General features: G+C 38.8%; 1 protein-coding gene across 2 annotated transcripts in view; it reads right to left on the bottom strand.

Moving 5' to 3' along the window:
* Positions 1-686: 686 nt before the first annotated feature.
* Neil3 (nei like DNA glycosylase 3) overlaps positions 687-21826 on the bottom strand; it is a 64535-nt gene continuing 43395 nt past the window's right edge. For both annotated transcript variants that reach the window (XM_006970907.4, XM_076553319.1), the window contains 7 exons: positions 21021-21234; positions 19576-19650; positions 17932-18098; positions 11429-11598; positions 9595-10015; positions 2992-3166; positions 687-1141 (listed from right to left, as the gene is read on the bottom strand). In XM_006970907.4, coding sequence (XP_006970969.1) covers positions 959-1141; positions 2992-3166; positions 9595-10015; positions 11429-11598; positions 17932-18098; positions 19576-19650; positions 21021-21234 — 1405 coding nt within the window. In that variant the 3' untranslated portion in view covers positions 687-958. The remainder of the gene's footprint in view (positions 1142-2991; positions 3167-9594; positions 10016-11428; positions 11599-17931; positions 18099-19575; positions 19651-21020; positions 21235-21826) is intronic.

The following is a 21826-nucleotide window of genomic DNA, read 5'->3' as shown; positions in this document are numbered from 1 at the left end:
CAATCATTTCATGAGTTATTAACTTCAATAGTTCTGCATGGACAAGTTAATGGTAGACTAGAAAGGGTTTGCTGCCTATTTAAAAAATGCATTGACCCTTCTCTGGAAGGATTTTTCTACAAACATGCAAAAATACCTTAAGATTGATAGTTTTTTTTTTCTCCCCTTGAAAAACACAGTTGGTCTAACTTTAAAATAAAAAAAAAAAAACAAAAAGGAGTGCTAAAACAAAACTAAAAATAAATGATGACATAGGAATGGAGGTTTATGTTATAATCCATGAGCAAGGATCAGGTTTTTTCATCAGCATCACACACACACACACACACACACACACACACCAAATTAAAAAAAAAATTAAGGCTTTTGGACAACACTTCAGGTCATCATTAAAGTAATACAGTAAGATTTGGAAATGTATTTACTTTTTAAGGTAGCAAAGGACATTAGAATCAAGATTAGGAAAACATCAATCCACTGCATGTGACTTCTATCATATTAGTTTAGATTCCTACAATTTTCTATGAAAACACTGAAAATCATTGAAGGTTTCAGTGTACCTCTAGCATCTAACAGGAACTTAATATCTATAACAGAATGAATATCTTATAATGTTATGTATTACAAAATCTCCTAAAAACAAGGGAATTTCTGCTCACCGAAGAAGTTATGAGAGACCAAAACAATACTTTATTGAAAATACTTTATTGTCATTATTATTAAACGTATTGAATAGACACTTTAAAGGGAATGTACTGTCCACCTGGTGAAATGAATGTGTTCATTATGACAAAGAAGTGAGAAGATGACATTTAAACCAACAATACTTCTCAGATACTACAGCATCTTAACTCATATGTGCCATAGGCTTTCTATAAGCTTTCTACTAAACAACAGGGACTGAACATTGTGAGTTTGACAAACTGATATGGCAGACATTCTTTAAAAAGTGAAAATATTAACATCCTGGAATGATTTCCACTCCCGGTCCACTTTCTGCCCACTGGAAAAAATTGCACTGCTTTTCTTTTTCAAAAGGGCATACAAAAAACTTCTTCCCATTATTAGGTCCAATCTTCAGCACAGTTCTCATAATGGAGCGCTTGCCATGTCTGCACAATGGGAAGGATAAGTCTGCCCACTAAGGGAGAAGAAGACAGAAGACAGGGTATAAGGAATGCATGAGGTTACGATGGGCACAGACAGTCTGATGTGATACTAATTTCACTGCTGTGACTAAAATGTGACAGTGTGAAATAGATGTGAACTATTAGTTGCTGCACTTTTTGTTTTGTTTTGGTTTGTTTGAGACAGGGTTTCTCTGTAGGTTTGGAGCCTGTCCTGGACCTCACTCTGTAGACCAGGCTGGCCTTGAACTCACAGAGATCCACCTGCCTCTCCCTCCCAAGTGCTGGGATTAAAGGCGTACGCCACCACTGCCCAGCAGTTGCTGCACTTTTTAAATGTCAGATTCTATAAGAAGCATTTTATTTATAAATTTGCTTGAATCACACACTAAGTTGTCCTAATATCAAACTTCACTTTATCTAAAAGCATATAAAAATTTCCTCCCTTTATTCAGAGTAACTGAGAACTATCAGAATCTTGATATTAAGCTATCACCAGTGTCCTGGCTATATATCTGTTCTAGTTAAAATATTATCAAATATTTGTTATAACTGTAATACTACATCCCATTAGCCTCCTAGAAATAGGAAGACCCCAGCAGGTACTTGCCCAGACTAAATTAAGCAAAAGCCACTCTACTCCTCATTATTTGGTCTCAAGAGAGGAATGAAGGAGGCTGTGATAGTATCAGCATTATAAAATTACTAACACCATTTTCCATTACATTTAAAATGCTTCTTCAGGAAATCTACGAATCTAGTATGACAGAAGCATATCTTAGGTGTAGGACCTAAAATCATCGAATTTAACCTGGGAAAGTCCTTAAGAAAGTTCGCACACCAGACAGACAGACCAGTGTCTTATTTCCCAATAAGACGAACCAGCAATGTTCTGCTCCAGCACAGACACGGATCAACATTTTCCTTTTTCTACTAGGTGTCATAAGGAGTATAAACTAGGGAAACGCGTGTCTTTAATCACCAGAATAACATTATCACAATGTTGAGAATGGTGCACTCGGGGGAAAACAGACAGGGAGACTGGCTGAAGGGACACACATGCCTGTCTCCTGCACCAGATACGAAGACTCACCTGGGGCTGGATTATCACAGGCTGTCATTCCTATCTCCTCTACACACACGCCCCACCCCCAGGTTACACTTAGAGTAGAATTCACTAAGGTTATTGTAAACCCAAGGCGATTATTGCCATGTATGCTGACTTGTCTCGTGTACTCTCTCTAATTCATAAGTCATGGGATTTTAAAGAATTCTTATTTAGTATTTCTTAGTGACTTAATGCCTTCCTTCCTTCCTTCCTTCCTTCATTCCTGCCTGCCTTCCTTCCTTTCTTCCTTTTTGCTATAGGATTTCCCAATCCAGGCTAGTCTGGAATTCATTATACTAGTCTGGTCTCAAACTCAAGACCCTCTTGTTTCAACTTGCACAGTACTTGGAATACAGATGTGAATCACCACATCTGGCCTCAGTACTTTCCTACCTATCATTATGAATCAAGAACAACATTGATACACTTGTAATTACAAATATGAAACTCCCTATTAATCCAATAGCTATTCTAGCATTAATATTATTTGCTGAACAATACTATTATTTTAAGTTATTTAACACCCATGCTTTACACTGAATACTAATATGGCCATTTAAAATGAAAAGGAAAAGCTAGGTAGAGTGGTGTGTAAATGCAATCCTAGAACTTGGGCGGTTCCTGTCTCAAATAAATAAGCAAGCAAGTAAATAAATAAATGAATGTATAAGTAAAGCTGCAAGCACTGATATTTGTCACATTACAATAAACAAAATTCACTTGAGGTACAGTACGCACGGGAAATTTTACACATACTTGAAAAAATCCGCACTGTGCTTCTCTGGGTAGAGGGCAGGCATAAAACTGCCTCCCCTTGTTTTCTCCGTTCTTCCTCACAACTCGGAGAACACAGGGGCGGTGGTGCTTCTTACACCGAGGGGTGCCAGCATTTACAGAGGGAGCGTCATCCGCTGTCCGGGTTTGGAGTTCACTGTAATGACAGGTCACACAATAACGGTTGCCCAGCAGCACTAAAAGGGTCACTCATACCACCCGGCCCCATCCATTTAGTTTTCCACCTATAGAAGAGGCAACTCTAGGTTATTATGCTCTTAATGGGTTTTCAGGCAATTCTAATTGATTTTGAAACTCATTAGATCTCAAAGGCACAAACCTTAAATTTCAGGAAGAAAAAAGAAAAAGGTGAATTTCTATGTGGTCTATTGGATTTTCTTAAATTTTCACTTCTGATATTCCATTCTTCCCCTTACCATATATTACAGCATATACATTCGCTTCTGTTTCCTCTAAGATATTCTCAAGTCTACCTGGACCCTATCTCACAAAGCAAGCTGGAATACAATCATCTCTAATTATTTTCTCATCTGCAGAAATTCTCACTGCACTGAGGAGGCCATCTTGAGACCATCTATTGTCCACTTCAAAACAATTTTCTACGCCTTTCTTTGATCAAGATTACTATGTTACTCACAATAACATTTTCTTAAGAAACAAGCAGCTTGGAAGAGCAGAAATGTGAATTTAACAAAGCTTAGCAGAGGGGACTTTCAGCTCTACAATTAAAACCCAGAATGTTTGGAGGTCATGTCTGCACACAGTGAACAAAGACCAGGAGGTGATCTTGTCCTTCAGCTATATATGCAATTTCTTCTTTGGAAAAAAAAAGTTTCATTATAATTTTTAAGTTTCCATATCTTGTATGTTGTACGTAACACATATAAAGTGACCAGTTCAGAATAAAAGTGATCACGGCAATGAAAGAAGAACACGGGAATTTACATAAGTTGTAGACGATGTACTTAGCATGGGCAAAGTGGGTTCCAGCCTCAGCGCCAAAAGATAACAAATGCAACCGCTGTAACAAGACCAGGACCTCTGCATAACATCCCTGCTTTCAAAAATTCTCTTCACAGTAAAATAGTCTGCTTTTCACATGGTGGGAAATTTCTAACGATAACAATAATAATAACTGTCTTCAATACCTAAAAATTAGGAGTATTTTCCTTTTTCCATGGTTTCCAAGACTAAATTTTGCAGTATTTGTTTCTATAATGATACTTCAAGCAGCGTACCTAATTGAAATGTTCAGAGGATACGACCGTTCACTTGTGGTGTAAATGGACTTAAACTTTATAAAAGATATGATTAAACATATTACTTTAAAAATATCTGTTGGCATAGAACTTAAGCGCAGATATGGATGTTCATATAGCAGCTATGTGTGATACGAAAGTAGCTAGAGGCATCACTATGGACAGCATGATCATTAAATATTATCATCATTAAATATTTCGCCACCATTAAATATTATTAAATAGTTTTATCGCTAAATATTTCACCAGTATGATTTTGTTGTTTCTCTCTTCAGAGTGGCCAGTAGGTGATACTAATATTTTAGAAAGATGGCTCACACCAAATCGGGAATAGGAAAGCCTGAAGGGCCGGGCTTTTGTTCCCCACACCCTCCCTTTAAATCTATAACGTCCAGAGAAGCTAAGAATCCATACAGCTGCAGAGAAGTCAAGAGATGTCAAAACGGAAGGGGATGCCACAAATAGTATTACATTTAAGGGAGAAAGAAAATGAGGTTAAGGGTATTAGCAGACATAAACGGAAAGGTGCTTATGGAAATGTGCACGCATAAATACACAGTTTGTATGTACTTTTCTGATGGCCCTGGTAGTTCAGGCTTGAAATTCCAGTTCTTCAGAAGAATGGGAGAAGAGGTTTGTTTGTTCAAGGCCAGCCAGGTCAGTTTAGCAAGAGCCTGGCTTAAGGAGAGAAGGGCGGCCTCGGCATGGAGCTTACTCAGTGTTGCACACACCTACACTACTGTGAGAGGGGCCTCAGCTACAGCACCCAGAACAGAAGAACAATACAACAGTTTTATGCACGATTTTTAAAGTGCTGCCTTTGGCAGCATTTAGTCCGGCATTTCCTAATTCATTTGCCTTAGGTTTTAACTCAAAATTTCACAGCCCTAAGGAGAGATATCAATTTTTTTTTTCCTATGAAGCTTTTCTGAGGTACAGGAGTAGGGGATAGGACTCAATAGGCTCTGGGCCTTGTCTCTTCTTCATTTTTGTCTTGCATTCTGTGTCTTCCATTCTGTGTCGTCTTTGGCGTGAAGCTGGCTGTATGTTCTATCCTTGGTACCCAGAATCTGTTCCACCGACTAGCAACATTAGCATCACCCAGGGGCTCCTCAGACACACAGAACTCCTCGCCCCTCCTCCAAATCCCTTTGGGGTGGCATCTGCTTGCTAACAAGGCTCCCAGGTGATTCATATGCACATTAAGTTGTGAAGTGCGGAGTTAATGTAACCAAGCTCCTCCTGCCACCTGCATCCATCACATCAGCTCTAAATATGCACAAGCTAACTTCTGTTTTACGATGGAAAACATTATCCGGCCTAATTAAGTGTTCTGCTTAATCGAGGATATCTCGGTTTCTCTTTGTTTCAATCATTATTTAGAAACTTTCTAAAGTGGAGCAGAGCATTTTATAGGTAAATTTAGCATAAAGAACCGTTGAATTTTATTGTGGCGATGAGGCTCATCATTTGAATATTGATTTATAAACAGCATAGTAATATGGTAGACCAGGATTTGGCAAAATCTTTTCAGACTCATCATTTGAATATTGATTTATAAATGGCATAGTAATATAGTAGACCAGGATTTGGCGAAACCTTTTCAGACATGTATTTTAAGCTAGTGAGTCTGTGGCAACTACTCAATTTCATTGTTTATTAATACAAAAATAACTAAACAAATGGAAATGAAACATCACACAAACAGGTGTCTGTTGAATCTGTCCTTGCTGGCTGTAGTTTGCTGGAGTAGGCATCATCAGGATCATGGACAATGCTGGAAGCATAACAAGTTCCCCACAAATAATAAAAAGATAAAATTGCTGTCTGGCATGCGTAAAAACGCATGGGTTCTATTCTTAGTACCTTAAAAATAAAGGGACTAACAATAAAGAAATCAGACACAGATTAAAAATTGTCCTTGTAGCCAGGCGGCAGTAATGCACACCTTTAATCCCAGTACTTGGTAGGCAGAGTCAGGCGGATCTCTGTGAGCTCCAGGCCAGCCTTGTCTACAGAGCAAGATCCAGGACAGGCACTAAAACTATGCCGAGAAACCCTGTCTTGATAAAACAAAACAAAAATAAAAATAATAATAATAATAATAATAATAATAATAATAATAATAATAATAATAATAATAATTATCCTTGTGATGGAAAACTGTTATACTATCCATCATTAGTTTAAGTTATTGATTTATATATTGAATGATTTATTATAATAAAAATATTGCTTGAAAATAATTTTTGAATTAACCAGTCCAACTGAAGATTTGATAACCCAATATTATTTCAAAGATGAAAGTAAACAGAAATTAAATGAGTGAGGTAACTGAGGACTCCAAGAGGTGAAACAAGAAACACTTGCAAAGCATTAGATATACCTTCCAAACAACTAATGGGAGCAGACATGGGAAAAATGGGGATTACTTCAAAGGTGTCCTTTTACTCTCCCATGCGACCCTTTCTGTGATATTCCAGCTAGAACACACACTTTCTTTGAAAATGTATCACCATGTTTCTTCTGTGTTCACAGTAATTGGATCAGAGATATAAAACTGGTTTTAGAAGCTAATCGTTAACTGCTTAAAAATGGGTTCGATGATCTGATTTAACATCTGGTAACTGGATAACATTCAAGTATATTTAGAGACCAACCCAAAAATAAGCATGCAACAGCATGGCAAAGAGATCGCTAATTAAGGGAACAAAAGTCAAATTAATTACCCTATGATTATTAAAGAAAATAAACTGGCTATAAATCTGAGTGGAGCACCTGTTTTAACAGTGTTTTGTGGTGAGCCTCTGCTAGGCATCTTGTCCACGAGAGGAACACTCTAGCTGCCAGACAAGGAGAAAAATGAAATAAATGATAGTAATTTGCAATTTCTTCCTTGTAGAGTAGCTGGGTGCAGAAGGGATGCTGGGTGAACTCATTTCATCACATGACATTTACTCTGCTGGTTGATCTGGATTGATTGTGAGGTTTCTTCCTGATGCTCTTCTATTACACACACACACACACACACACACACACACACACACACACACACGGCTGTAACATTTCTAAGCAATGCTGTGCACTGTGATTAATCATATGATTCTACTGTTAATAGCTTATGAAGAAATCATTTAAATTTAAGGTTACATTAATGGTTTTTTTTTTTAATCCTTAATTCATTAGTTAAATTGTCTGGTGGTTTTATGTTGTTTGTTTTGTTTTGTATGAAAGGAAAAAATAATATGCCAGGATATTTCATCTGGGCACAGTGAATGGCACGCTATTTTAAAGCAGTCATTTTCACTTCCTTCCAGTTACACCACTGAAGAGAAAAACTGCTTAAAAGCTATTTTCTTCTACAGGACAGCCTCCCAACATAGACTGTACGTAGCTCCTACCCAATTTTTGTCATGAGGTACCAATTAGGGCTAGAGGGAAATGTTGCATTTAGCTAGTCAGCTAAAAGTTCAGGCCTCCATAGCTTCATTGCGATATATCACCAGTAGCAGTTATATCAGTCAAGTTAAGTGATTATGAACAAAATATTTTGCAAAAAAAAAAAAATCAGCTTTTCAAATCATCAGGATTAACTCATGATAGAAGATTTTGAGGTAGGATAAAAAGTTATAGATAAATGCATATACTAGGCAAAAGCTGTCTGAGAATTGTTATGAAATAAGCTTTAAGGATTCACAGAGTTTGGATTAGGAGTTTCCACCAGGCGGTCCATCATCCTACTGCCCAGAGGTAGAATCCCCCCATCCATAAGCACAGATAAAGGAACACGGACAAATGCGAATTCCCCTGAGATTACTTCAGGTTCCATGGTAACTGTCTTCCATTGGTAAGAAAAGACATGCAGGGGGAAAAAGACATTATTTGCTTTATTTTAATCTATATTTAAAATGCTACAAAGGATCAGTGAGATGGCTCAGCGGGCAAGTGTTCGATGCCAGTCTGAAAACCTGGGCACGATTCCTAGAACCTGCAGGGTGGAAGGAGAGAACAGACTCCAGCAAATTGTCTTCTCACCTCCACACACCACCCTGCTTCAAATACATTAATAATTTTTAAAAGAATCAAGATGCTATGTATAAGTAAAGCAACTGATTTGTGATGAAGTAATTTGAGGAAAAAGTGTGGAAAGATGTTCTCTGACAGATGCTTATGGGACTGTGATAGGAAGCCTAGGTAAGGAGAGGGAATGAGGTCAACAGGGAGGTCTACAGCCCAGCTAACAATTGGGGATCTTCTCCTGGCCATCTCGCTGGTAGTTTCATAAAACACCACTGGTATGTGTGGTACTTTGCAGGAATTGTAACTTTCATTTCAGATACAAAAACAGCATGGATGCTCTTTGGGAATTTTTGGTTAAAATAGCAAAAAAAAAAAAAAAAAAAAGAAAAAAGAAAGAAAGAAAGAAAGAAAATCCCACATGACCACAGATACAACTACTTTTTTTTTTTTTTTTTTTTTTTAACAGAAATGCAGCCAAAGGTATCTCGGGTTTTTCTCTTTTAAAATAGAGGACACACACTAAACTTCTGTATATGATGGTTTCCCTCAGAACTTTGCTTCATTGGGAAGAAATGCTTGGGCCCCAGCAGACCACAGTGCTCCTCACAAGGCTTGGACTTTTCCATGGTGAGCAGAAGCAGGTATGCAGTAGAAGGCAGAGCTCAACTTTTGGTCTTTACTCGGGCTAGTGGCACAAAGGCTAATAATTTCTCTCAATGATTGACAAGCTCTAACTCCCAATCAGGCACATGACATGAGGGAGAGAGCTGGGACCCTACAGTGTCGTGTACAGTTAGATTGATGTTAAGGTTGGGTGCAGGTAATGCATTTTCCACTTACAACAGGCTTACTGGGATACAGCTACCTTGGCAACCAAGGAATAGCTATACATAAAACATCAGCAGATAATTGGTATGATTGTGGGTGTTTTAAATAGTTTTCTATATATTTTCTGATATTTTCCAAATATGTCATACTGAACATATGGTTATATTCAGGAAAAGATGAAAAAAAAAAACTTGTTGGAGTTGCAGGAAAATCTGTTCCCTTTCTTTCCTGTTCTAACATCGATTAGCTAGAGAAAGAAAAGCAAGCAAATTATTATAATAATTTTTTAATGCTTATGTTACTAAAAGCAATTTAACTTTCATAGCAATGGATGGATTTTCTGCCTTCTTAGAACTGGGTGCAATACAAATGCCTTACTGATCTTAAAAATACTTCAAACAATAACAACAAAAACTTAACGCAAATACTGTGAAGACCAAAGTTAGAAACATCATACCTGTTAGAAAGTCCAGAGTTGTAATGTTTAAGGTCTGCTTCTGAAGAGTGAGCTGTCTTCAATTTTTTATGTGTTGAACTAAATAATTTAGACTGGGCACACACTGTAGGCGATATGTTTACCTTGTTGGATGGCTGAGTTATAGACTTTGTTCCTTCTTTGGAGGGGTACTGTAGATCACTACAGCATGCATCTGTAGGAGGAAGGTTTGGAAATTTCCCACCTCTTATCTGGTTTGGGCTTTTCTTTCTGGCCAAAGCACTGGATTTATTACTGAAATCAGTCAAGACAAGGGTCGTACTTCCAAATGCAGTTTTCCGGTTGATCTTCACTTCTGTATGTGTGTTCTCAAAGTTATTACACGGGTACTTCACTAAATTGCTGAAGTCAATGGGATTCTTTCCATTCTTGAGCACGGAATCTGGAGAAAGATAAGTAATTCTACAGTATTCTAGAAATATAATATGCCGACTATTTGAAATAGAACTGATTTAAAATTTTAGTTGTCACACTAAGCAAGTATGCACAACCATGTTACCAAGCTCACTTGGACAAGTTACAGTTGGGTTATCATCGGCTTAGGAAATAAAATATCAACAACCTATAGGAACCAAAAGATGGTGCCAGCAAGGATTTGTATTTGCTTTCTTATGTTTAAATATCCAAAGACTATTCAGCTATCAGTTCTGTTAATATTAGGAGAAGCAATTAGCATTGGTAATTAACAATGATCTCCCAGAAGGCCTCAGCTCTGCAGCTAGAGACTAATGTATGGTCAGGAACATTCATGATTGACAGGACCAAATGAAAAGTTTACTTAAGATTAGTAAAAAAGAATTGTAGACACTCGATGCTGATGAGAATATGTTTCAACAAATATTGTAGAATTTTGGAATCAGCATCATGATGTGATCTGTATTATGCTTACGATACGTATCTTCATATTAACAAGAAAGAGTTGATAAGACATATAAAGGCATTTCAGAACGCTGAAATAAATGCAGAAAACTAAGACAGTTTTCCAAGCTTCTCTTTCGGGTGACTGATAGTGAAGGAAGTACAGTCCCTCCTGCGACTTAGCAAAGCTGTTGGAGGGGTGATGCCCGCCTCACAGGCCCAGGGAACAAAACACAATACAGCCGCTAACACAATGCAGGGGTCCCTAAGTCAAGAGCGAACTTTCTCATCTCTAATTGGGGAAAGAAATAACACTTTGAGAACACAATGGGAGCCCCATCAGTGAGATGGCTCTTAATCACAGGTTTCCTCTGAGGTTTTACATTCTCTGAGCGCGGGAGATTGGGAGCTATAAAGAGTTATTTTGAAGGATTTCAATGAAATCAGTACAATTGTCTGGGTAAAGATTTTAATAACAAGGGGTAGGAAGGAGAAAGAAGAGAAAAAATTCAGCCTTTTCCAATTCCACCTGCAAAGATATTCGTACAGAATTCTTCCCTTTCAATTTATGAAACACTCGGGCTGAATAACAAACTGGAAAGTTGCTGAAATCTGCATAAAACAAAGCTTTATTGAATAATTCATTAGAAACAGTAGAGAACAGATGTGATCATCTCAGGGTTTGAGATACAAAGGCACATACTGTTTTAGGAAAAGCATGTTTCCCCTCCCTGTCTTTTTTTTTTCTTCTTCTTTATTTTAATATTTTCAACAGACTATCAGCCTAGTTTACATAAAAAGGCTGGCAATTCCCCCTAAACATCTGAGAAAGAAAGCATTTCACTTGGTTATGGAATGTCAAGGTGGAGTAAAATATATACCTGACAATACAATGCATCTTCTTGCAAACTTTAGGAACTCAAAATGTCAGTCTTACCAACAGGCCTTGCGGTCAAGCAAGCATCACAGGCCTTAGCAGAGGGTCTATTTATGAGGGTACAGACCGCACAGGACCACTGTTCTTCACACTTCCTAGCCACAGAGTCCATAAGGTAGTCTTTTCTCCTTGAAGTCCAGCTGATTACAGCTTCTCTCGTTGGCAGTTTGCTGTAAAATAAATTTTTAAATCAATCATTTATATTCTTAATGCTTTATTCTTATCCATTCTGGATATTTTAGAAACTGTTCTAGAAGCATTGGGACCCCAATTCTGTTTATTATTATTTAGAGGTCACTAGTGATTGATCGAAAACTATATCCTAAGCCCTACTGCATGCTGCTAAATTCTAAAATAAGCATTTTATATTTATAAAATTTATAAAAGTACTGTGTTTAAAACAAGAAACAAGCTAGCTAAAAGCATTTGCTATAACCAGTAGGAAGTATTTTGCAAATATTTTAAATAGTACTTTCCAAAGCAAATATTATTTATTCAATTAAATCAGAAACAGAAAAGATTATGCTATAAACAGAGTATTAAAAAAATGAAATAGAGGACATGCCCTTGAAAGAGTGCAAGGCAGAGTATGCAGGAGGGTTTGGAGCTAGGAAAGGAAAGGAAGAAATGATACAATTAGACTATAGTTGCAAAAACAAAATGAAAATTATACACTAAAATCTCAAAAAACAAACACAAAAAAATAAAAAAGGGAATGAGAAAAGCTTTACGTGACTTCATGTTTCCAGAAAATAAAATTCTAGAAATTCTAGGTTTTTAATAGTATTTGCTAAGCAATATGTTGATTGCTTAATCCATAATGATGAAAAAAAGATATTTATGTGTTAGTTCTCACAAACCCTTTTTACATCTACCAAGTCATCACTCTTAGACATGTAGTTAATAGGTTAAGGAACAAATGATAAAGATAAACTTGACTTTTAGTGACGAATGTAAATCATGATTCTGTACCCAGAAAACACTGGCTACTACTGAGTGACAAGAAAGTGCCCTTCTAAAGCTCTAATACCGTTCCTGTCCTGGGTCCCCTGCAGTTAAGCAGTACCATAGCAGCACCACTGATTCCAAGCGTTAACACCCAGAAAAGCTCTTGCAGAAAAACCTATGCAGCTTAATTCTTTTCAGAGCACAGGTTCTCTGCATCTCAAAGGGAGCCTTGACTTTTGTAACTTCTTGCTCCTTCTATACAAGCACACCAGCCCTGACATCCAGGCTTGTTTGGTAAAATAATGAATAGCCCAAGGAAGTCTGAAAGTAAGCTACATCTCATCATGACTCCTCTATCTTTACCTTGACTTCTCACACTTAGTATCAAATATGTGTATGGAACTGGAACCCTACAGAATTTGTTCCCCTGACCGAACTCCTGGCCATGACATACTCTGAAAGACAGAAGGCTGCATTTGTTCATAGTTGAACACAATGTAAGTGACCCTCAGATTCCCAGTGTGCCCCAAAGGTTTATCATCATCAGCTTCTCCTATTGTAATCATAAGAGGATGTACCTAACTTCATCTAGAGGCTTTTGAATCTCTTTGCTGCTGTTGCTCCATGCCTTCATTGCCTAGTATTAAATTCTCCCCATCTCTCCATGGATATGTGACAAGAACTCACACTTCCAAGGTTGTAGGAGACTGAAGAAGGATCTCCCAAAGACACCAGGTCATAATATCGGAGAACTGGAAATATTGATTTAGAAAGAGTCTTTTGCAGGGGAAGTTAAGGATATTGACCTAGGAAGTACTGTCCTAATAAGAGGGGAAAGGCAGACTTGACACACAGAAAAGGAGAGGGTACTGGTGACGCAGAGCCAGAGACTGCAGTGACATGACCACTTGTCAAGGAACGCCGGCAGCCACTAGAGCCTCCAAGAAGCAAGGGGTGGATCCGAGCCCGGACCATCAGAAGGAAGGCACACTTGTCAGTACGTTATTTTGGCAGGATGAAATTCCTCAAGCTTTTGGCATCCCAACTTGAGTGAACGAATTTCTCCTGCTTTATGCTGAAAGTGTGGTAATTTGTCATAAAACCCACATGACGCTAGTACAAACAAAACCCAACCCCCCCCCCCAGTCTGTAACCCTCCCACTTTGTTTCAGTAAAGCATTTTCATAACATAACAGGACAAAACTCTATCCTTCACCCTAACATGTCCTGACATCTGACACCCAGTCCATCAGCAAATCCTAAACTTAATCTTCTGCAGCTTAGTACGTGCTTCTAACAGTGTAAGGCGGAGAAGCTAAGGAGATGGAGGCATTAAGACCAGCTGCTTGCCCGGAGCACACTGTGACAGCACTGGATATCTGGGTCACCAGTCCTGAGGCTCCGGTTCCTATAGCCTTCAGCTAATCCTAGGAACTACCCTAATATTCATTTGACTATATGGCCCCTTTAGCCTATATTTTGACATGGCAACTGCAATCAATCCCCAAAGCAGCTTATCATAGCAATACTAAGTCACCATAGGGTTTCTTCATGTCTTCTAAATGCCCTCAAGTTGTTCCACCCTCCTGACAGGCGAGACCCACGGTAAGAACTTGCTTGTAGATCACACTAAGTTCTCAGTAACCTGCAACCAATTACAGTTCTATTCTATTCTAAACAGAAAGCCATGGTCAGCGCACTATGGATGTGTCCTTCCTTACACAGGAACGAAACCCCTGAACACTCGCCTGTGTGAGTCTCTAAATAAACAAGCTGTTTCCTCCCTGTCTTCCCCACATTCTGGTTCCCTTCTAGAGGTGATGAATCCCTGCTTCTGTCCACACTAAGCTGAGAAAGATGACCTTGTCCTTTCTTCCCGGATAGATCTGCTGCCGCCTCTAGAGCTCCCTTGTCATTAAAATAAATACAGTTCTCCCCAGCACCTTCACCACCGTGCTTTAACCATGTGACGTACCGATTTCCCACCTCACTACCTGAGAACTCTGAGGGGTGTGTGATATTCTGCCTTGCATTCCCAGAGGCTGCACATAATACCAAAGTAAATAATATATCATAAAAATTAAAAAGCAAAACTTTATAAGACTATAAAAGAGTCAGTTTCACCTAATACAGTCACATACGTAGGTTCTGCTGACTGAATATTAAGAGCCAAGAATAAATTATATCAGCATTTAAAAGGGGATGTATGTGATCAACAGAAATCAGAACAATTGGGAAGGCTTCACGAGAGTTAATGGGGTTGGGAGATTTTTGTGTGTGGAGAACCATTTGGATCATTGCTCTTGATCTATACAGGATTCTTTAAGTCATCTTGAAATACTCTCTCTCTCCCTCTCCCTCTCCCTCTCTTTGCAGAGTTCTCCAGCACCTGGGGATTGACATGCGACCTAAGCATTGCTAGGTGAGTGTGCTACCACCAAGCTCTAACCTCAAATCTTGAAATAACTTTAAATTAAAACAAAAAATTTTTAGTTAATATAAAAAGTGCCCAGATATTTAGTAGAAATAAAGACTGTATTTATTCACAGAAATCTTAAAAATGGGGCAAGTAGTATTGGTTTTCAAACTTTAAAAGCTATACATGTGCCGGGCGGTGGTGGCGCACGCCTTTAATCCCAGCACTTGGGAGGCAGAGGCAGGCGGATCTCTGTGAGTTCGAGGCCAGCCTGGGCTACCAAGTGAGCTCCAGGAAAGGCGCAAAGCTACGCGGAGAAACCCTGTCTCGAAAAACCAAAAAAAAAAAAAAAAAAAAAAAAAAAAAAGCTATACATGTATTTATCTTGTGTGAATGATTCTCCAGAGTGTTAAACTGTAGGCCAGTATATAAAACAAGATTAGCATGGAATGGAGGAGAGGGCTCTATCTACCTCAAGACCCAGCTATACCACTCCTGGGCATATACGCAAAGGATGTTCCACCATACCACAAGGACATTTGCTCAACAATGTTCATAGCAGCTTTATTCAAAATAGCCAGAACCTGGAAAACAACCTGGATGCCCCTCAACCAAAGAATGGATAAAGAAAATGTAGTGCATTTACACAATGGTGTATAACTCAGCTGTTAGAAACAACGACATCAGGAAATTTGCAGGCAAATGGATGGAACTAGAAAATATCCTCCTGACTGAGGTAACCCAGACCCAGAAAGACAAACATGATATGTTTTCACTTATAAGTGGATATTGGCTGTAAAGTGAAAAATAACCATGCTACAATTCACAGACCCAGAAAAGCTAAGTAATAATGAGGGCTCAAGGGGGGAATACTTGGATCTCCCAGGGAAGGGAAAATAGAATAGACTTTGAGGGTGGACTGGGGGCATGCGGGGAAGGGAACAGGAGGGATCAGGTGGAGGTGCCAGACAGGGAGAATACTGGAAAACAGGAGGGCATTATAGGACGAGCTAGAAACCTAGTGCGATGGAAACTCCCAGGAATCTACGAGGGTGACCCTAGCAAAGACTCCTAGCAATAGGGGACACAGAGCCTGAACTGGCCATCTCCCGTAACCAGAGAAGACTTCCAGTGGAGGGACGGGGACACCAACTTACTCCTGTGACCTTCGACCTACAGTTTGTCCCGCCTACAAGATGTGCAGGGGTAAAGGTGGCACAGAGATTGTGGGAGTGGCCAACCAATGACTGGTCCAACCTGAGACCCATACCATGAGAGGGAGCCCACCCCTGACACTGCCTGGAGCACCAGGACCCAAAGGCTGGGTAGACCAGAGACCTAGGATAAAACCAAACACGAATGGATTAAAAAAAAAATGTCAGTATAATGATGCCTAATGATACTTTGCTATACTCCAATTGTCCAATTTACTCTACTCCAATACTCAAGAGAGGCTTCATTCAGTAACTGGTGGAAACAGATGTAGAGATCTACAGCTAAACGTTAGGCAGAACTTGGGGAATCTTGCAGAAGAGAGGAAGGAAGAACGATAAGGAGCCAGAGGTGTCAAGGACCCCACAAGAAAACACAGAATCAACTAACCTGGGCTCATAGGGGCTCACAGAGACTGAACCGACAACCAGGGAGTCCACATGGGACTGACCTAGGCACTCTGTACATGTTACAGTTGTATTACTTGGTCTTATGGGACTCCTAACAGTCGGAGCAGAGGGTGTCTCTAACTCTTTTGCCAGCTTTTGGGACCCTATTTCTCATACTGGGTTGCCTTGTCCAGCTTAATCTGAGGGGAGGTGCCAAGTCTTACTGCAACTTGATATGCCCTGTTTAGTAGACATCCATGGGAGGCCTGCCCTTTTCTGAACAGAAACAGAGGAGTGGATGGGGGAGGGGCTGGGAGGAGAGGAAGGAAGGGAAACTGAAGTTAGGATGTAAAATAAATAAATAAAAAGTCATTAAAAATAAATAAATTAATTAAAAAACAGGATTAGGGTGGAATAGAGGAGAGGGATTACGCACCCCATGACAGTTCCAATTCAGCAGAGCTAACAAGTAAACCTAAATCTCTTTCAGGAACTCTATGAGTCTTTAAGCCTCATCTCCAAACCCTTTGGAATTGACAAATATCTTGTTTATATGGTTAAATATCTTTTACTGACTACTTGGAAGAAAAAAGGAAAACTTTCAATCTCAAAATCTGGAAGGAGCTATAGATGTAGACAAACACAGAACATTAATCATTTATTCAACAGACAAATACAGTGAAGGTTTTCTATGAACTAGATACTGTTAAGTGCATGGAGTCAAATACACATATAACTGTCCCATGAAAAATAAAATCGGAAACCCACACAACCAATACAATTAGCTGTCCGACGACGGTTCCTATAATAAAACAGGTGGACAGGAGGAGATATAAGATACCTGGGAGGCAGAGCAGGAGTTATACAGAAATAGAACACGGAAGGAAAAAGCAAGCCAGTGGATGTGGATATATTTATGAAAACATAAGGCGTGCCTCTATGCGCTCCACAGAATAATGACTCACCCTCCTCCTCGGGTTTTGCACAGCTCAGTGAGGCCTATTTCTTCCTGTTTGCAATCACATCATTTTGTCTGCTCCCACTCAAAAGCAATAGGTCACCAAAGCTCAGGTCTCGGTTCATTTCTGCTTCTAGTCTCACTGAGCTGAGCATTTTATGCTTCACCTAAAAATACCACGCTGGTAACCCTCGGCCATTACCCATCTTGTCATGTGGCCCATGAAATGTCCCGGGCGGGCACTGTACTGACACCTCGTTCAAAAATCTAACTTATTCTATTCCAACTTTCCCAATGCTGAAATTTCTAAGATTTGGTTTGGAGTTGCTTGCAATCATTCTTCAAACGAGACCCGTCACAATTCTTATTAACTTTAAAAACAAATAATTCTGGTTCTAGGTCTAACGTGTTGACTCTGGGTCTGACAATCATTCTCACCCATGCCTTGGCAATCATTTTTCATACATGTTTTCAATCTCTTTGTTCTGTAGTAACTACATGCGATCAGTAGTAGTCTGGCAGCCCTTTAGTTACATGTTCAGATTATTAGCCACTGGAGAGATAATCTGAGTTTTCTTACCATATTTGAACAGACTGAGGGTTTTCTTTCTGACAGTGAGGACAGAAATATGTCATCCTGCTGTTCTCCCCTAAGCGACACACAGTAATTTTGCAGTGGCACCGGCCACAGTTGGGACGCTGATAAACCGTATAGTGTTTAGAAATGGTAGATCCTGCTTTACAACACTAAAAAAAAAAGAAAATACATAAAATTAGTCTGTTTATGCTCAAGTCTGTTGTTATGGGGAACAGAGCTATATTCAGAAAATTGAGTTATCTCTGCAAATGTCAAAAATTTGTACATAGTTCCATATAATTTTTCATCAAAGTAAAAGGTATTGACAAAATTTAGTAATGTCTATCAAATAAGATTTGTATGAAATAATTGAGTCATTATGTTTTAACTTATTAGTATTCCAAGCTGCTCTCTGCTTTATCCTCTTATCTAAATGATATATAAAAGTTCTATATTTTAAAATCTCTTTTATGCTTTTAAGGCTTTCTTAATTAAACATAATTACATGGTTGTAAGAAAAGGGCTAGATTAGCTTCAAATCTGATTGCTTTTAGAACAAGGGAGCTACTCACTCAGTTTCAACGGCCAAAAAAGTTATTTTTAGGGGATAAAATTTAACGAGAGCATTTTCTTTGTTGGCCTGATAAAGGACTTTTTTTTTTTTCTGAACTCTAAAGATTTGCTTGAAAAGAAAATAAAAACTCAAATACTATCCTAACAGAGAATATGCTCTATTTTGGTATAAATTTTGTTTCAAAAGATGTTTTGGATTTTCTGCCATAGTTTTATTCTATACTCAGTGTTGCAAGTTCCTACAGAGAGAATATCTTTGGTTTCTACCAGCCGTATAAAAACATAAAAATTCAGAAATATGACTATATACGGGCTGAAACTACACAAACAGCATATGCCAATTTGAGCATGGTAGTGAAATGCCCAATTTGCTGTGGGCAAAGTGGACTGTTTCCTATAGTCATTTTTCTCTGGAAGAATAAATGGGCACGGGTCATTGTAAAATTGCCATGATTACTGAAGGTAGTCATGGACTGTGAGAGGTTCATTAACTTTAGGTCAATTAATGAAGACCATTATAACCCCTTCATCTCTGAGCACAGTATAAAAACACACAGTTTGAATTGTGGTGGGAAAACGGGCTTAGTTATTACCCATTGTTTATATGAACATTATACAACTTGCTAACTAACATGTTAATAAGTGCTTGTGTTATCTCTAGAACAGCTTTTGCTGTACAGACAGAAATATAATCTCTTATTAGATTAAAAAAAAAACCTAAATTATCGAAATAACCTAAACCACACATAATCATTGGCAAAACCTGAATGAACCCAAGTCTGTTTACCCCTAAGTATTAAGTCTGTGCTTTATATGTCCAGATATAATAAGAATTCAAGTAAAATACTAACATAGCTGCTATCTAAATTAGTATAAGCATAACTAAATATACTCAGAGTGAGGCGTGTTGACCTAAAATTTTAAGACACCAATTGCCCTTTAAGATGTCGCTCTTGCTCCCTGGAACTCTTTCCTCTTACCACTAGAGGGCGACCTGCAGCTTTAACACCCTGGTAAGTCAAAAGAGGAAACCACCGGTGTAACGAAGGCGCAGTTGAAAAAAATCTTTCCTACCCTATAAAAGAGAATGCTGAAATCGCGGATCATCTTCACAAGGTGGTGGATCTGCTCCTCTGATAGCTGACACACCTTAACGCAAAACAATATTTCATAATTTATTCGTGACTGTAGCAAAACCTCAACAGTTCTTTTACAGAGAATTAACAACAGATTCAAAATTCATGCCCATTCTCTCTATCATTCTCTCTTACTAACTCCAATGTTAGAGATCAAAACTGGGATCTCACATGCTAGACAGGCTATCTCCCAGACCCTTGGTTCTCTTCGAGAGAACATTCTCCAAAGAAGTCCACGTGATTTTTCAAAAGCTGATTTTTGTCAAGATCCTATTTCAGTATTGCTGCATTGAACTAAGTTGTTTTAAGTGTTAAAAAGCAGAACCTAACCTAATATTATCATGAACTAGTTTCTTTTAAATTTTAATTACTAATGATTTGGATTTTACCCAAATCAGCGAGAGAAACTATATGCACAAAACAAAGAGGTCTATGTGGACTTGTACGTAACAAGCTCTCCTTAGCAGAAACAGTTGATACAGTTTGGATTTAGTTAACAGGAACAAATGTGGGAAAGAGCCCTAAGTGCCAACTTCCTCCCTAGAAACAAATGTCTGGATGGATGCTGCCGTTCTGTCTCTCCCTTCTCAGAACCCTACTCAGTTAATCCCTATTCTCCATACCTCCTCTCAACTAATTCTGTCTCCTAGAAAAACAAGTCTCTTCAGTTGGAGAACAAAACAACAAAACTGAATCCATTCCTCGTCCTGGTATCCCATTCGAAAAGTCTACTGCTTTTCCCTTCACGCCAATCTAAGCTAATTGAACAAGGACTGGGGATTTTCTGTCTTCTGCTCTCTGCTCATTCATTCTTTAGTCCCTGCTACCTGAATTTCATCCTTATTCAGCAAGAGTTTTTTTTTTCTATTATTTATAGCTATAAATTAGAATCCATGCATATGGTGTAGAGTATATATTTAATATGCCAGATAGGGAAAAAAATGGTAAGCCTAATTTATTTATTCATACATACCACAAATATCTCTCTAAAGCTAGACACTGTGCTATTTCCCTATTTCAGTGAAACATCACTTACCTCCTTAGGGGTGACCTTCTAGCTGAAGAAGAGAAGCTTTTTTTTTTTTTTTTTTTTTTTTTAAAGCATTAAGTATAATGAGTAAAATACCTTTGAAAGTAAAACCAACACAAGGTATGGGGAAAATAAAATCAAAGCAAGCTAAGAATTACAGAGGGTAGGAATTGAGACACGGCAGCTCTAACAGGGAGTCAGAGATGACCACACCAAGAAGTTGACTCCTAAAGCCAAGACTTAAGAGATGCCTGGAGTAGGTAGAGATATGTCGCTAAACACAGCTTTCTGTTTCACACCGGATCCTTACGTATTTAGAAACAAGTTGGAATCAAATTTGGAAATACTCATACTTTAACAGCTGGATGGAGACCACTGTCAAAGAGAGCTTCATTTTTGATGATGTTCCCTACACCAGGCAGCACTTTCTGATCCAGGACCACATCGCAGAGCATCCGACCTTGCTGCTTTTTAACTTCGCTTTCTGCTCTTGAGAAGCTGAACTTCGGTGAACACACGTCCAGTTCTTCCATCATTCTTATTCTCTGTTTGCTTTCCATTGAATTCCTATAGGAAGAGGTATAGAACACATGAATCATAAGTCTGCCTCCTAAGTTTAGATTCATTAAATGGGCTTTGATATAAATGCAAACACTTATGGCATATGAATTCTTTGGGTGAACAGTTGTTGGAATACATCGCTGGCTGGTTAGAGGTCACAGTCCGCCATAAGCCTAGCAGTGTTTTTTTTTTCTCTAAGCTCAGCAATATGGAACTCCCTCCCTCTCCAGTAAAGCTTCTTGCTCTTGACCTGCCCTTATCTGGAGAATGTCCCTGGGCCTGGAGGGCTGACCTTATCCAAAAGCTGTCTCTAAACCAGATGCCTGTTTCTAAACTAGATGCCCGATTCACCTTTAGCTTGACCCGTGGCACAGATCCCTGCTAAGAAGACTTGTTCTAAGGAGCTCTGCTATAGGACCCTACTGCCACATACTAAGCCTTGTGATAGGAGTGTGCCACTTAATTCAAATTAGGGCTTGTCCCGAGGTTCCCCCACGCCTATATATTCCTTATGCTCTGGAAGAAAGTTGAGCGGATTCACGGAAGTCTGTCTCCTGGAGGGCTGTCTCCGTTCATGCTCATGGGCTGCATACAAAGC

Source organism: Peromyscus maniculatus, chromosome 17 (assembly GCF_049852395.1).
Source record: "Peromyscus maniculatus bairdii isolate BWxNUB_F1_BW_parent chromosome 17, HU_Pman_BW_mat_3.1, whole genome shotgun sequence".
NCBI lineage: Eukaryota > Metazoa > Chordata > Mammalia > Rodentia > Cricetidae > Peromyscus > Peromyscus maniculatus.
This window is presented reverse-complemented; position numbering and strand designations above follow the sequence as displayed.